At 33.0% G+C, this 15,852-nt stretch overlaps 3 protein-coding genes across 3 annotated transcripts; 2 read left to right on the forward strand and 1 right to left on the reverse strand.

The window, feature by feature from the left end:
* Positions 1-50: 50 nt before the first annotated feature.
* On the reverse strand, positions 51-4,983 carry LOC145316407 (damage-control phosphatase 1-like). Its single transcript, XM_080156877.1, has 9 exons — positions 4,848-4,983; positions 4,611-4,714; positions 4,046-4,201; positions 3,429-3,641; positions 2,876-2,990; positions 2,347-2,466; positions 1,888-2,005; positions 1,382-1,605; positions 51-903 (listed from the first exon to the last, which is right to left on the reverse strand). Exons 1-9 carry the CDS (start codon positions 4,965-4,967, stop codon positions 748-750), a joined length of 1,326 nt encoding a protein of 441 aa, XP_080013003.1. The 5' UTR covers positions 4,968-4,983; the 3' UTR covers positions 51-747.
* Positions 4,984-6,420: 1,437 nt separating this feature from the next.
* Positions 6,421-7,881, forward strand: LOC145316409 (protein transport protein Sec61 subunit gamma). Its single transcript, XM_080156879.1, has 2 exons — positions 6,421-6,717; positions 7,485-7,881. The coding sequence occupies exons 1-2, from the start codon at positions 6,659-6,661 to the stop codon at positions 7,630-7,632; spliced, it is 207 nt and encodes a 68-aa protein (XP_080013005.1). The 5' UTR covers positions 6,421-6,658; the 3' UTR covers positions 7,633-7,881.
* LOC145316408 (translocon-associated protein subunit gamma) lies at positions 7,828-11,726 on the forward strand. Its single transcript, XM_080156878.1, has 4 exons — positions 7,828-8,083; positions 8,560-8,741; positions 10,682-10,774; positions 11,261-11,726. The coding sequence occupies exons 1-4, from the start codon at positions 7,828-7,830 to the stop codon at positions 11,345-11,347; spliced, it is 618 nt and encodes a 205-aa protein (XP_080013004.1). The 3' UTR covers positions 11,348-11,726.
* Positions 11,727-15,852: the final 4,126 nt, after the last annotated feature.

Below are 15,852 nucleotides of genomic sequence, written 5' to 3' on the forward strand. Positions count from 1 at the left end.
ATAATTATATCATTAATCGAAAAAAATACTTTGATTAATAAGAATTGGTATTTTAAATGATAAAATTTATTACAATTAAGCTAAAACAACTATGCATATCATTATACAAAATAGATGCTTATAACTAATAAACACATAAAAAGTTCATCAAATAATAATCAACGGCATTGGATATTTTTCACGAAGAAAAAAATGAAGATTTTGTTAAGACAATATTATGTAGAATCACATAAAAATAAAAAGTATATCTCCTTGATGGATTGCCTATTATGCCATAGATATGCTTATTAATCAAGTTAGGTAAACCCAGAGAGAGAGGGGACAATGGGCTGTTATATAATAACACTAGTGGCTTCGCCCCTAGCCTCTAGGGGCTTTGCCCCAAGAGGTGATAAAAAAAATTAAAGAACAAAGAAAATCTTCAGCAAAAAAAAATGGGGGAATTTTTTGTTTTTTGGGGGGTTGGGGGTGTCCCACCCCCCAAGAAAATAGCCTAAAACCACCACAGAGATCTTAAGATACTTTGTATTATAAATTTACTTATTCGTTGACTTAATAACTTTGGGGACTTGAATTTTGATTGATTAGTTTATTAAGTTGAGTGTTTATCGTTTCAACCACTAATTTTATTCTACGAAAGGGACAATTTTGTGCATCATCATTGGGTATGTTATTCAATTTATCGGCAATTGTCTTATCCCTTTAGATCCCTGGGTAACCCCCAACTTTTTTTTGTAGTTCTGCATATTATTGCGACTCAGTGAACTGGATGACCCCCCAGTTACCAGTGACCATCCACTGTTTGTCCATGGTTGAAAGATTTTCCGCCTGACCCTCGGACAGACCAACCACTACATCAGCCTTCAGGGTGCGTAGGGAAAGAATATTGGATGGAAGAAATCCCTGAAAATATACATAAAAATTATTTTGGTTTGCCAAAATTCGTGCTCAATGTTTAATGGATGTAGAATAAACGTGAATATATTGACAGTGGAAAATTTGTCGTCAATTTAGATTGCTAACAAATTAATGGTCAGTTCGTTCATCAAGTAGGAGGCGATGGGGTAAAGGGTATCGTTATTTTAGCCAGCTGCGAGTATCTATTAGAGTTCAACATCCAAGTAATAATAAATCGATTTCCAGTTTTGACAGGGAAAAAAAAGGACCTATGTCATAATGAAGCAATTAAAGAAAGTAAGCAAGGATGGCAACATTCATATGTAGAGTAACAACGTATATGCTATTTAACATCAATCAAAAGCCTGGAAATTTTAGTTTAAAAGGGAAAAGAAAATATTGTGAAAGCGTGATTTTTTTATTTCGTAAAAACAGACTAACAGTAATCCTGACTCTTCTATAAATGTACAGATATAAGTATTACCTGAAGGGCAGTTTTGAATGATGCCGTTGTTTCCCAATTAATATCCCCCACAAGTTTTCTATAATTTAGATCTCCTTTAAATATGAGCATATTAGCTTGAGCCAGAGCAGCATACAGCTGGGGGTCACAACCCTCCATCTCGCTGTACACATGGGGATACGTCCAGAAAGGATCAACTAGAATTTCCCAGTCGCCAACTGATACATAATTTTTCCAACGAGATCCTGCAAGAAAGTTAGATAAAGTTAAATGTTGGTGGTCTCCTAAAATTGCCTAATCAAGCATAGACCCCATTCCTATTTTAAAATAATAGAGAAAGTGTTCGTAGTTTTTTGCGTTTACTTGTGTTTTACTGCCCTTGTTAGGATAGGTTGTAGTGGGTATAGGGTATGTATCCCCGCAGGGTTTGGGCCCCTAGAGTGGTTAGACAAAAATAAAAACAACTATTCTTTCTTATTTTCAAAAAAGCATTAGTCTACAACAAAAAAAAAGATCAAAAATATCACCTAAGGATTTTAGTTCTGGGTGAGCTTGGTTGTTTGAGAGAGAGTTTATGCACCATTCAAAATCATGTAAATTTGTGTCAGATACAAACCATGGCTGGTTCTTAAGACGAAATCTAACCTAAAAAATTATAATTATATGTTCACTATTATCTTTTATTTTACACAAATGAGATGTTGTTATCCTTCCCCCAAGCCCCCGCCCCCTAGCTAAAAAAATGCCTAAATCTTTCAAGAGCAATATGAAACTTTCCTACAAATAGTGCAACGGTCGGTACAGCCGTTTACGAGATCTAAGGAAACAAACATAGACACCCGGTTACTGAGATATGAGATAAAAAAAATCAATTCTTCAAATATTTTAAATGCGCTGATTGAAAATTCTCCAACAGAAAGTAAATCAAAATAAGAAGATCTAAATCGAACCTCAGGATTTAAAAGTATTACATTTTTCAAATTTACCTTTTTAACAAGTTTAGCTGAACACAGATAGTCCGCCAGACAAAGATCAGTAAATAGTTCAAATCCTGCATTGTCCATGATAATATCAATAATTTGATTGGAGTCACCAGCCTCCAAACACTGACAATTAAAATTATGTTTAGCTTTATAAAAATATTGATGTAACTATTTCAAATGTGTCTTTTTTGGCCTTTTTATCATTGTGATTATTTTAGAGGTCTCTATTTGGTGAGAGAGGGGATATTGGGCTGTTTAGTGTTTATTACTCTAGTCCCCAAAGTCTTATAATAATTTTTCTTATTCGTTGGCTTTACAACCTTTGGTATTTTTATTGAATTTTAATGGTTGCTTTAATTAGTTGAGTGTCCAAACGTTTCAATTTGTTATCTAAAAGATGCTATCACTTGGGATGTACATCAATTTATCGGCCATTGTCTTATCCCCTTAGATCCCTGGAAAACAACTTATTTTTGTAGGCGTTCATTTGAAAAATTAGAGTATTAAATTGATTTTGATGTATTAAACATTCCTTCCAAGCCCGATGTGAAGAATCTGTGAGTATATTTGGTTCCAGGTGCTCCAGCTGTTCCACAATATTCCCACTGGCTGACTGTTTACTTCCAGCTGATATGGACAGGTCACATCTTATAATGGATTTATTATTACTTGGATCTTACACCAGATTATCATGTACTCTAATAAAGTAAAACTTATAGCCGGCTAAAATAACAATACACCCATTACCCCATCCCCTCCTCACCTACTAGATGAACAAACTGACCAATGAATAATGTCCATGTTAGAACATTAAAAACAATATAATTCAAGAATTGTTGGAACGATATTTTAGTTTTTTAGTGTCACTTGAAACAAGACCGAAAACGGTCATAAGAAGAAAAGATTAAATGGAAGTATGTAAACCCAGAAAACAAATCTTCCCTTTGATTGTATTTGCTAAATAGTTTATTAGTTTTTTAAAAATGTCTTATTCCAATCTTTTTTTAAATACTTGTTTATTGTATATAAAACTTCTACATTGTAATTTTAGTTTAAAAATCTTTTTTGAGAAACTTTGAACTTACTTGTTGCCCCACAATGATATTCTAATGAGGGTTTTAAAATTTGATTCCATCTGAGTTTTGGAGTGTTGTGAAGCATTCTCCAACTCTTTTTCCAACCAAACACCAAGGTGTGACATGGACTCCACAGATTCATGGAAACCTTCCTCTTTCTGGTGAACAAAGAAGTCAAAATCTTTAAGTTCGACAGATTGAACAAACGAACTTAGTATCCTCCTGTATTTTTTTATATGTTATTTAAGTTGGTTAAAGGAAGGAATTAGGTATACCTAGCCACCAAACGAAATAAATCTGAATTAATATTTGGTCGTCTTTACTATGAAGATTTAATCCCCAAAGTCGCGCAAAAAAATCAGCTGAAATCTGTTTTTGGTTACAGCTTAGTTGAGGGAGTGTTTTTTACTGTAACGAATAATGACTTTCCCTCCCTTTAACTTTTACTCTCAAATAGCCTTAAACCTACTAAGGACCAATACTAAGTTTCAGTAAAAGCCTTAAGTAAAATAAATGCCTAGGATAAAAATAATCGTAATTATATTTTGTAGAACTATGATGAACTAAAATTGATACGTAAGCAGAAGTTAAATAATGTTTATTGAGATGATATAACATAATCCTGCCTGTACATATAACACTCAGCCCACATCCAAGTAGCCTCATACCAGGTTATGCCAGCACCACTAGAAGCATTATCAGACAGGTATTGATTCCAGATCTCTGTTCCTGGCCCAGTATCATCCAGTTCTGTTATGGCTTTGTTGGTTTGCATCTCATACCTGCAATTTTCATCTTTATATAAAATAAACACGATCTGTGTCTGTCTGTTCAAAAGGATCTCTGTAACCGCTGAACCGATATGGTTCTTTTTATTAGTATCTGGGAAATTTGGAGACTATTTTGGGGAGGATACAACCACCCTCTTAAGAAAAAATCGCCCCTGAAAAATTACTCCCACCACCCAGAAATTTTATTTTTATGACTTAACCCCCCCCCCCTGCAACGCATCCCCCCCCCCTCACCATCCATCCTCAAAGGTCCCTAGAGGCCTCTAGGGGCGTAGTTAATAGTAACAGATACAGTGATAAAAATTTTGAGGGATTGATTTATGAAACTTTTATATATTAACTTACAATTTTATTGATTTGAAATAACTTTTTTTTAAATCAGTCAACACACAATATCTACCTTAATTTTGAAAGTTGTTCTATGATTCCTTTAATCTTTTCTTGTGCTTCAGATCCGTATTTATTTCCGATATTTATCCTCTCTCGGTATAAATGATCTATGATCTAAAAAATATGTAAAAATTGGTTTTAATTAGAACATAGTTTAAAGGAAAAGCATTATTTTTTAATATTCATTGTATAATTAATTGTATAATAGTTGAATCACTTAATTTTACCAAAAATTATAATTTCTCACCTTGCAGAGAATAACCGGACATCTGTCTTTGATAGTTGGATACGCAAAAGTGGTTTTGTACTGGGCAGACAGTTTGCCATGCAGGGGTACGTCTGTTAACCCTTTGTGAGAAGTTGCCATCTTTTGAGTATTGTGCCTGAAAAATATTTAATTTTAAATACATGAATTTTAAAAACGAAATTGAACATAATCGATAAAAGAAAACATCTTATATTGGTCTATCTTTTATAAATTTATAGTTAATTAGGGACGATATGATGATTTTTATACTCTTAATTCCATGCATGAAATATTAGAACTAGTTAGGACACGCCCAAGAATTAAAGTAAAAAAAAACAGGGGACAGTATAGTTTTTTATTATCGAAAGATTTAAGTTTTTAGTTTAGTAGTTTGACATTTAATGATAATTACCAGACAACCTTATATGAGGAAACTGTAAAAAAACATCTATGGAAAACAATAAACTCAAATAGAGCTAAGTTGAAGTTTATAGAGTTAAGTCTAACGGAATATTACAATGACCGATAAGTTAATGTACATCCCCAATTATGATACAAAATAACTACTTCTATAAATTACAATTGGTAGTTGAAACGTTTAGATATTCAACTTAATGGCCTACCAGTAAAATTCAATAAAAGTCGATCCACAAAGCTGTTGAGCCAACGAAAAAGAAAACGGTCTGTAAAAACTTTGTGCAATAGTTTAATAAACAGCCCAGTTTCCGCTCCCTCCTTGACTAGCTGTACTTTTAACATGATAGAAATTAAACAACCTTAATACAAAATATTCAATAAGTTTATGTAAAATTAAAAATAATATAATATAACAATAACAAGAATCAGATGTTATAAAATTTACGGTCTGCTAGAAAGATTTTGTACAGGTTATCAACTTTTTTTAACAAGTATTTTCCACTAAAGATTTTTTCAATGATTGGTAAAAAAGAGAAGAAAAAAAGAAAAAGAACAGCATTGGTGATGAATACAAAATTATTTTTTTAAAATGTTTTAATTAATCTAAAAAAAAATATCTTCTTTAAAATGTTGTACACTCTGTTAAACTGAAATTTGTCTGCTAGTGAATAAAAACAAAAGCAGGTAGTAGAATTCAGGGTAAATATATTTTATAATTTCTATGTTTAAATTATTTAGGAAAATATTTAGATATGATTTTGAACTATGCAAATTTAGACACAAATCAAGTTCAGTAGTGTAACTTAGCCCCCGTTTTTAATTAAAACCTCTTACCCTGCCTTTTTCGTTTGATGTTTTTTTTGGCTGAGGTTAGGTTATATAGGTTATATATATTGGGTAAAGGGAAGCCCCGCCGTGTTAGATTACGCCCTCTATTTAATCAATTTTCGATTGGAAGGGTTTGGAATTAGGGGTATCAAAATCTTTATATAGAATGTTTTTTTTACAAGATTGGATGGGGGCCCATACTTTAACCTGAAAATCGTATATTTATCCCTGTTTTTATAACATCGTGTAGTTGTAACTGTTTGTAGTTGATGACGTATAACATCGTGTAGTTTGTATAAACCGGGTCGTAGCGAGACGTGGAGAGTTTGGGAACATTTGCTGTGACGTGGAGTTATTTTGTCTGCTAGAGAGAGAGAGAGAGACAACACTACATAAAACAATATTATTCTATTCTATGTGTTGGAAGTTATGCCTTCATTTTAATACTCGAAAGTTAGTCATTTTAATAGCCTAACAGTGAACTGTTATTTATATAAATTTAATTTTTTTATCATTTTAAAGTGATTTTATATTATTATTTTTCAGAACAACCCCTACAAACAAAAATGGACCAGATCGTTGTTGCATTGGAGCCTCTGAAGAAGTTCAGCAAGGACTCAATCAGGTATTATTTAAGTCCACGGATTTTAAAATTTATTGGGATGGTTATACTCTGGTCCTAAGATGGTTTTGGGCTACTTTTCTCTCAGTCTTACTTCGTTTAATGCAGAGCTTCTAACTAGACGATAAATAGCGCATCCGGTGGTTCTAAAATTTGAAAGATTTGTTTGAAATTTGAATATTTAGGTATAATATTACCTAATGGTTGAGGTTTTTCTATTATAATATCATATTTTTTTTTTGGGGGGGGGGGGTGAGGGGTTGATGTAGTGTATCGGCTAAAGATTTATCTTAGAACGGCTTAATTCATTAAACCCGTAAATAGTTTTGAACCTATAAGTACTATACTAACTGCAACGAGATATAATATATCGATCCAGCGGTTACTGATATTATTAGTTACAGACAGATTCTTTATATCTTGTTAGTTTAAAATCGTAATAACTAGTGATTTTGTTCTAAGCAATAGGTATATAGAAAAACAGCCCTTTCTCTAGTCTTTTGATTGGAAATTAAAAACCATTACATTTAAGTTGTTTACGTCGTTGTTGTTGAGAGTTGAGCTAAACCCGGCCCCGCAACTTGTGATATTTTTCTATAGATTGATTATTAACATTATTTTATTTTTACATTCTTCTTGTGAAACCTATTGAATATTTCTCGTTATTAAATACATTATCTGATTTGTTAAATAAACATAGTAGGATCCTTTATCTGTTCAAGTAATGATTAAACTTTGTAAATTTTATTCTAATTGCTATTGTTATTAAGGTTGGTTAAGAGATGTACCAAGCCTGACAGAAAGGAGTTCCAGAAGATTGCCATTGCCACCGCTATCGGCTTCGCCATCATGGGATTTATCGGATTCTTTGTCAAGCTCATTCACATCCCCATCAACAATATCATTGTAGGAGTTTGAGATCTCTTCGAAGAAATGGACTCAAATTCTACTCGTATTAAAGCTTTATTTGTTAATAAAAAAGTTTACATAAGCTGGCTTTTTAATTAACAAATAATGCTATTATGTATGTCTATGCGATGAATTTATATTTTATGTATATATTTAGAATCATTGTTGTTAAATTTGTATTTATGATGGTAATTTAAGTAACCAATGTACGCGCTACCAAAATTACTTGTTTCTCAATTTTTATGTTCTTTTTACAGACACACATTTTATAAAATGCCGCCCAAAATGAAGATCACCCGGGAGGAGGAGCTCTTGTTGGAGGGTTTCAACAAGAACGTGTCGACCAAGTCCAGCGCACTTTTCTACGGAAATGCTTTTATAGTGTCTGCCATCCCAGTGTGGTTGTACTGGAGGGTGCACAGTGTTGATATGTCTGCATATGCTATCATGTTCGTCATTGGTAAGTTCAACTTTATCCTATATTATAAAGTAGCAAGCTTTTTTTTATCTGTAGCCTAAGTTCTCATAAAATTCCTGGTCTTATTGCTTTTATTTTTCAGGGAAACTAATATGTCTTGAGGATAGTTTTAGCCTATTTTAAACCCACACCTAGAGAATAGAGACGTAACAACTAGTACATTTTCAAGGCAGACAGTTCAACTTAAAAGATAGTGCTTCTACAACATTTTTTTTTATCCTCTGAAAATGTTTTTTAAGGGTTAAAATCTATGCTTTCATTTACACCCATTAAAAATGTTTTTATTGCTTCTCGTAATTTGTGGTGGCTCAAGTACCTCTCAAATAATGGTCTCAAAATGATTATTATAAAGATGCTACGCTTATAACTGTTTTAGTTCACTTGTTCGTTTGAGGATAATAACAGGTTTCTTCATAATTTTTTCAATAAACTTTATTTTAAATCTTTTCTTTATTTAGGAACTTTGGTCTCAACCTGGCTTTTGGCCTTTGCCTACAAAAACACAAAGCACGTTCTGAAGCACAAGCTAGCTAATAAGAGGGAGGCCGCTGTCGCCAAGGAGTTGAACGCCAAGGTGGCGGATGATAAGAAGATCAGCAAGAAGGAGAAGGATGAGAGAATCCTCTGGAAGAAGAATGAGGTTTGTTTCTTTAAAACTAGATATAAAAATTCCCAGGACCTGAGAAGCTACCCTATAAAGGTTAGCGAGATCCTCCGGTACACACACACACACAGACAGATATACAGAAAGATATCCTTTTACTTTATTATAAGGATTATTTGCTGATTATTTATTAATTAGACAACCAGTGGTATCCTTTTATTAAAGTAACAGGAGGATGTCTGTCTGTCTGTCAGTATGTGTATACTGAAGGATCTCCCTAATTGCTGAAACGATAAGGTTTTCCTTTACACTGTAGCTCCTCATTGGCCAAGGAAAGATTTATAGCTTTTTTTGGGAAGGGTACCACCTACCTTCAAATAGAAATCGTCCCCTAAAGAAAATAACCACTCTCCAAAAAAAAATTTACCTTTCTACAACTAAGATTGAAAATGGGAGGCGGGTTGACTAGGTAAAGGCTTGAACTAATCCTAAATCATATTAAGATTGCCTCTTTCCAATAACTTCCCTTCTATTTGAACCTATTGGTATTGCATAAACCAACTAGGTATGAACTAAATAAGTTTGTTTATTTATATTTAGCATGCAGCCCCATATTTATCTAAGCTAGAAGATAAATCAGATTTAGTTTTGATGTGAGAGTAATCTAATTAGCATAATCACTAACAACCCAGGGATTTTAGGGATAAAACAATGAAAGAAAAAACTCAATGATGATAGACAAAATTATTCCTTCTGTAGATTGATATTTGTGTAAAGTTTATACGCTGCTAGTTTGATCCAACTAATCAAGATTTAGTAAAAGTACCCAAAGTGTTTAAGGTAACTAAAAAGAAAAATTTTGAGTACAGACTAAATACGGTCCATTGTCCCCTCCATCCCTGTTAGCAACCTAGCACTGTGATTAATATTCTGGAAACAATTTGTTTAAAGGCTTAAAGGTCTTTTCTCCCCCTTTCATATTAAAGTTATTTAAATTTTTCAGTTGCTTTGGTTCTTTAAAGAAAATAGCCGAAAACCCTCATAAACCTGTGACTCCATACATTTTTTGATATTGTTTGTCTTTTGGTTAAATTAACATATAGAACTTTAGGTGCTGCATTAGTGTTTAGTTAAGTTACATATCTATTCTCCAGGGAGGGAGGGGTTAATTGACTGTTTATTACTCTAATCCCCAAATGTTTTCTTTTTGTTGGCTTAATAACCTTGGGGACTTTAATTGGATTTTGATTGGTTGGATCATTTAGTTGAGTATTCAAATGTTTCAACCACTAAATATAAAAGGGGTAATTTTGTATATCATGATTGGGGATGTATATCAATTTGTCGGCAATTGTTTTATCCCTGCATATGTCTACCTTTCTATCATAATTCATTAAGTTAATTATCTCACATCAAATTCAATTAGGTTTATCAAGTTATACCAACTATTTTTATTTCAACTTTGAATTACATTAAACTGTAGACTTCATGAAAAGGGGAAAAGGTACGAATAGAGTTAAATGATGTAACATTTTGGATGTTATATGATTGATTCATCCCACAAAATATAATGTAAACTGTATTTAGGTCTTTAAAGATTCTTACTTGAAAAGTAGAGCATGTTTCTAAACCTATTTCATATAATAAATATGTTTTATCAGCATGACCCTTATTAAAGTAATTTTTAATGTCTAACCTTGATACTTGGTGTATTTTTAAGAAGCATATGATCTTGTTCTCTATACATTTCCACGCCAGAATATATAAATGTTTTTACCATCTGTATATTCTATATAACTACTTTATGTTTCTATATTTTATAATTTAGGTTGCTGAGTATGAATCAACAACCTTCTCTTTATTCTATATAACTACTCTATGTTTCTATTTTTAATAATTTAGGTTGCTGAGTATGAAGCAACAACCTTCTCTATATTCTATATAACTACTCTATGTTTCTATATTTAATAATTTAGGTTGCTGAGTATGAAGCAACAACTTTCTCCATTTTCTACAACAACTCTATGTTCTTGGCCATTGTTATTCTTGCTTCTTTCTACATCTTCGCCGTAAGTATTTTTTTTATTTTAAAGGTTTACACCAGTGGCGTGCACAGGGTTTTGCCTGGGGGGATAAAAGAAGAGTGAATTTTTATTGTCAAATCAACAAACTCAAAAGACAACAAAAGAACTTATCACATTTTTTACCTCTACACCTTTTGGCTGCTTTTTATTATGGGAATTTATGGGGAGGACAACTTGGGGGGGGGGGGGTGTATACATCCCCCTTAATTTTGCCAGGGGGCTGAAGACACCCCCTTTTGCACGACTCTCAAAATACTAATCGTTTTATGATTTACTGCTAAATTTGCAACCCACCTCTATAAATATTAGTACACCTGGCCTTCTTTAAATATTCTCACAAGCCATTTCATAGATATGACAAGTGCATGTCGTGCATTTGAAGGTGGCATTTTATCCTCTCACGCGTATTTTAATTTTTATTGCAGGAGTCCTAAATTTTATAATTATTTTCATGATTTTAAAATGTTTCAGAGAACAACTCCAACTGTGAATTATCTGCTCAGTATTGGGGGTGCCAGTGGTATAATTGCCCTCCTCTCCACTGGTTCCAAGAACTAGGATGCCAGTGGTTAGACTGCCACCCTCTCGGCTGGTTCTGATAACAACACTGTTATAACTCAAATACCAGAGTTCCTGAAACTGGAATATATAAATACAAACTGTTTTTAAGTGACCACAACAAACGCTTTCCTAGTCTTGTGTGATTAAGGCTCCTATCAATGATAAATTCGTTCTGATAACATATAAAAATGTGGTACCTACTTCTCCTACAAAAAGACTTTTTACCAGTTAATATTATGTTGATAACTATTTCTAGTTTGATAACTCAAGATGAAGTTAGTTAGAGCGCATTTAAATAACTGAAATAGTTATTCTTTATCTGTGGTCATCATTTTTGTTATTAATATTTATTTACAAATAAAAATTGAAAAATTAATTTTGTTTTTAATTTTTGATATTTTTACAAGTTAGGTATTTCATTTATTTTTTAGTGATACAACTTTACTATAGCTGGGGTATGTCGTCAATTTAAAGTTTATATCCACCCCCCCCCCCCCCCTCTAAAAAATTCTTTAAATACATTAGGTAGTTAAATCTAAAGCGACCAAGCTAATATTGCTTGATTCACTACGACTAGAGATGCGATTAAAAATGAGTATATTTTACCTAAAATACATTTCGGAATGATAAAGTACACCTTTTCCTTTTTAATTGGGTCTAACTAAATGGTTTTTAAAAATACATTATGCTGCCCATATCATGAATGATTAAAATAGTTACACATACAAATAGAAATAAAGGATTCTCACTCCTCTCTATCTACTTGCCTAGGAGAGAACACACTGTGTTACAAAACAAACCAAGTTGAAGATAAGATTAAGAAATTGACAACAGAAAAGAACTTTCTTGAAGATTGATAGATAATGGTTAATTCAACAGAATATTTTATGTCTATTGTGTCCTACGTTCACCTCAAAACTACTTAAAGAAAGGGAGGGAAGAGGCATTGGGCTGTTTATTACACTAGTCATAAGTCTTGTAATGTTTTCTTATTCTTTGGCTCAACAACTTTGGGAACTAATATTTAATATAAATTGGTTGGTTCAACAAGTTGAGTGTCCACACGATTCATCCACTAATTGTAATCTGCACAAGGGGTAATTTTGTATTGTCTTTTGACGTTGATTTACCATCAACCTTTTGTTTTGTGGAATAGTGTTAAAGAGGAAAGCAATGCATCAAATTTATCAGGACTATATGCTAAGCCACCCATCTACTACAGGAAGCAAAGTCATAAAGAATAGATAAAAAAAACGGAAATACTGAGTAAGAAAACTTATAGCGTTTTTAAATTTGCGTACGGCCTAACAGCTTTCATTCTTTAAAATCATTTCAGTAAGTACTAAAAGGGTCTAAATCTTTTGAAATAACTCTGAAATGCACTCTGAGCGTGCGGCGTAAGTTTACCTGTCAATAAATCGGATTAAAAGCGCGCTTATCTATAATACTGTAGAACGATGTCTGTCTGTCTTTCCGTCCCTTAAGATCTCGGTAACCACTGAACCGATCGGATTCTACTCTTCAGGGTAAATACCTACTGGTCCTGTGGTGGTTTTAGGCTATTTTCTTGGTGGGCGGTACAGTTACGACCCCAACCCCCCCAAAAACAAACCCCTCCCCATTTTTTTAAAAATAGAAAGTAGTTGGAGTACTTAATTTTTTTTTAACGGAAAGTAGTGGGGGGGGGTACTTAATTTTTTTTTAATTACCTCTTGGGGCAAAGCCCCTAGTGGCTAGGGGCGAAGCCGATAGTTTTTTTAAATTGTAATAAAATGGTTGAGGGGGGGGGGGGGGGTTGTTGAATTCAACAATAACATATCAAGTGCCTCTGGAAGCCTCTAGGGGAATATCCGCTAGTATTCTATTTTTGATGATTTAAAATAGTAATATTTATCGCGTAGATAGAATACCTCTTATTTCTGAATTAAATCTGTGGAAACCAACAACGGCATTTCTTAATTTATTAAGATACTAGCAGTTTTGCCCCTACCATCTAGGGGCTCTATATTCGAAGCTTCGATATAGCTTAAAACCATCCTTAGATCTTAATCTGAAAATAAAATGGCCAAAACCACCATAGAATATATATGTGAAGCTTAAATAGAAAACACACTCGGTTAAGTAGTTTTCGAGATCTTAAGCTCCAAACAAAAAACCTTACTACTTCAGAAAATAGGAGTACAAAATACAGGCAATACAAATTTGCCCGTAACTATACCTTCTTTTTATGTAGCTAAAATCTAGCCTAGAGAGATTCAACATTGAAAAGAAGAAATAAACTAATGGGGTTACCTCTCCCCCTTTACCTATCAGCCTAAAATCTACCTAACGCTTGTTCTAAAAATTGTGATTTAACAATTAACTAGATCATTCTGTTACTAAGTATAAGTCTTGAAGTTGTTAAAGAAAGGCGTGCGAAACTCTCTGATTTAAGCCTGATTGGTGTTTCTTTCAACTATCCTGATGTGTCTTCAAACTAGGAAGATAAACATCCAAGGGTCCGTAGATAGAAATATAAGGAATATATCAGGGTAGGAGGGGACATTGAGCTGTTTATTACACTAGTCCCCAAAGTTTTACAATAACGTTTTCTTATTCCTTGGCTTCACAAATTTGAGTTTATACTGATTGGTGCATTAAGTTAAATATCCAAACGTTTCATCCACTAATTGTAATCTACAGAGGGAGTAGTTTTGTGCATCATCATTGGGGATGTACATCAATTTATCGGCCATTGTCATATGCCAGTAGGTCCCTGGAGTGAGTCAATTCCAGAGTTAGTTAGAAAGACATATTTATAATGAATCTTCGCATTTGTGATTTTTCTCTTAAGAGGGTGGAGGTTGCCTCTCCCAGAAATAAACAAGCAAAAAAGTAAAAACTTCCCTAGACCCTAAAAAATACTGTAGAGGATATCCAAAGCGATTCAGCGGTTAGAGAGATCTGTTTGAAATGACAAACACACAGCCATCCTGTTACTTTAGTAAATACATTGACTAATAACCAGCTCCCTTCTTTCTCCTTGGAACTTCACCCCAAGCAATGGATATAGAATATACATGGATATTATGACAGGGGGAAAATTGTCCATTTAGGTTGCTAACATTTACCTCATTTATTGGTCAGTTCGTTCATCCAGTAGGAGGGGATGGTGGAAGGGTATCATTATTCTTAGCCCGCTAAGAGTTTCACTTTATTAGAGAACATGAAAATCTGATGTAACATCCAAGTAATAATATATCCATTCCTCAAGCATCAAAGCCAAAGTTTTCAAGAATTTTGGTTTGGTCCTTCAGTTTAAGATTAATTCTTATTCTAATACTTCAAACATAATTGTTCTATACAACTTTTCTCAGTGTTTAGATTAAATAGGACAATACATTTGTTAAATATACCAGATTTCATATAAAATATCGTTAATTTAGGCATGTTATAATTTTCCTATTAATTTCAAACTTTTAGTGGTGATTCCCATAACAGTTAGGTACGATTTAGACAGCGTAGCAACTCTATAATCCTTACCAGGAAGTCTGTACGTCAATTTAAAACATGCTGATTTTTAATAATTTTTGACATCAACTATCTGTTTTTAAAAGCGAAGCTTTTCTATAATTAGGGTCGGTCCGTCCGTACGTCCGTCCGTAACGGATAGCTTTTTTCATTAATTTAGGCATGTTAGAATTGTCCTATCGATTTCAAATTTTGCATGGTGATTCCTTTAGTAGTTAGGTACGATTTAGAAAGCGTAGCAACTCTATAATCATTACCAAAATATCCGTACGTCCATGTTGATTTTTTTACTTTTTTAACAACAAATTTTTATGTGAACTAATCATCTGATTGATCTGATTTTTGGTATATTGATTCCTGGGACAACAAAGTATAATATAATAAGCGAAGCAACTCTATAATTAAGTCCTAAAAATGTAGGTATGTCCATAAACATTATCCTGAATCAAGCAGTTTTTTAACAAATTTACTTACAATTTTGCTTTGACCCTTATGAATTTATAATTTATGATTATTCAGTTCTGACACTATTCAAGTGTTAATGTCCGTTTGTCCTACCTTTTTAGTGCTTCGCTTTTATGGATGTTGTCATCCTTGTTTTGGTAAAATGATTTAAAGCATAACAAGGTGCAATATTTAAAGGAAATCATCTCAAAAATCAAGTCCTTTAAGTATCTTCTTAAATAGAACCCTATATATAATCAATTTTGCAACAAATTTATATAAGTACAATTTTGTTAAGACTTAAAAATAATATTTGTCTCTTACGTTTTGACACCCTACAAGTGTCAAAGTTCATTTGGCCTACTGTACGATTTTAGATCTTTGCTTTATTGGATGTTGTGATTCTTGTTATTCAATATCATTAGTACATTACACATCTACGCTGCTTTTGGATGTAATCGTACTTGTTTTTGTGCAGTAAATACTTAATTTGTTAACTAGCGGCTACGCCCCTAGAGACCTCTAGTGGCACTTTAGATGTTTTTATT

This window comes from Acartia tonsa, chromosome 4, assembly GCF_053477335.1.
Source record: "Acartia tonsa isolate MP-2025a chromosome 4, ASM5347733v1, whole genome shotgun sequence".
In the NCBI taxonomy this organism is placed as follows: Eukaryota; Metazoa; Arthropoda; class Copepoda; order Calanoida; family Acartiidae; genus Acartia; species Acartia tonsa.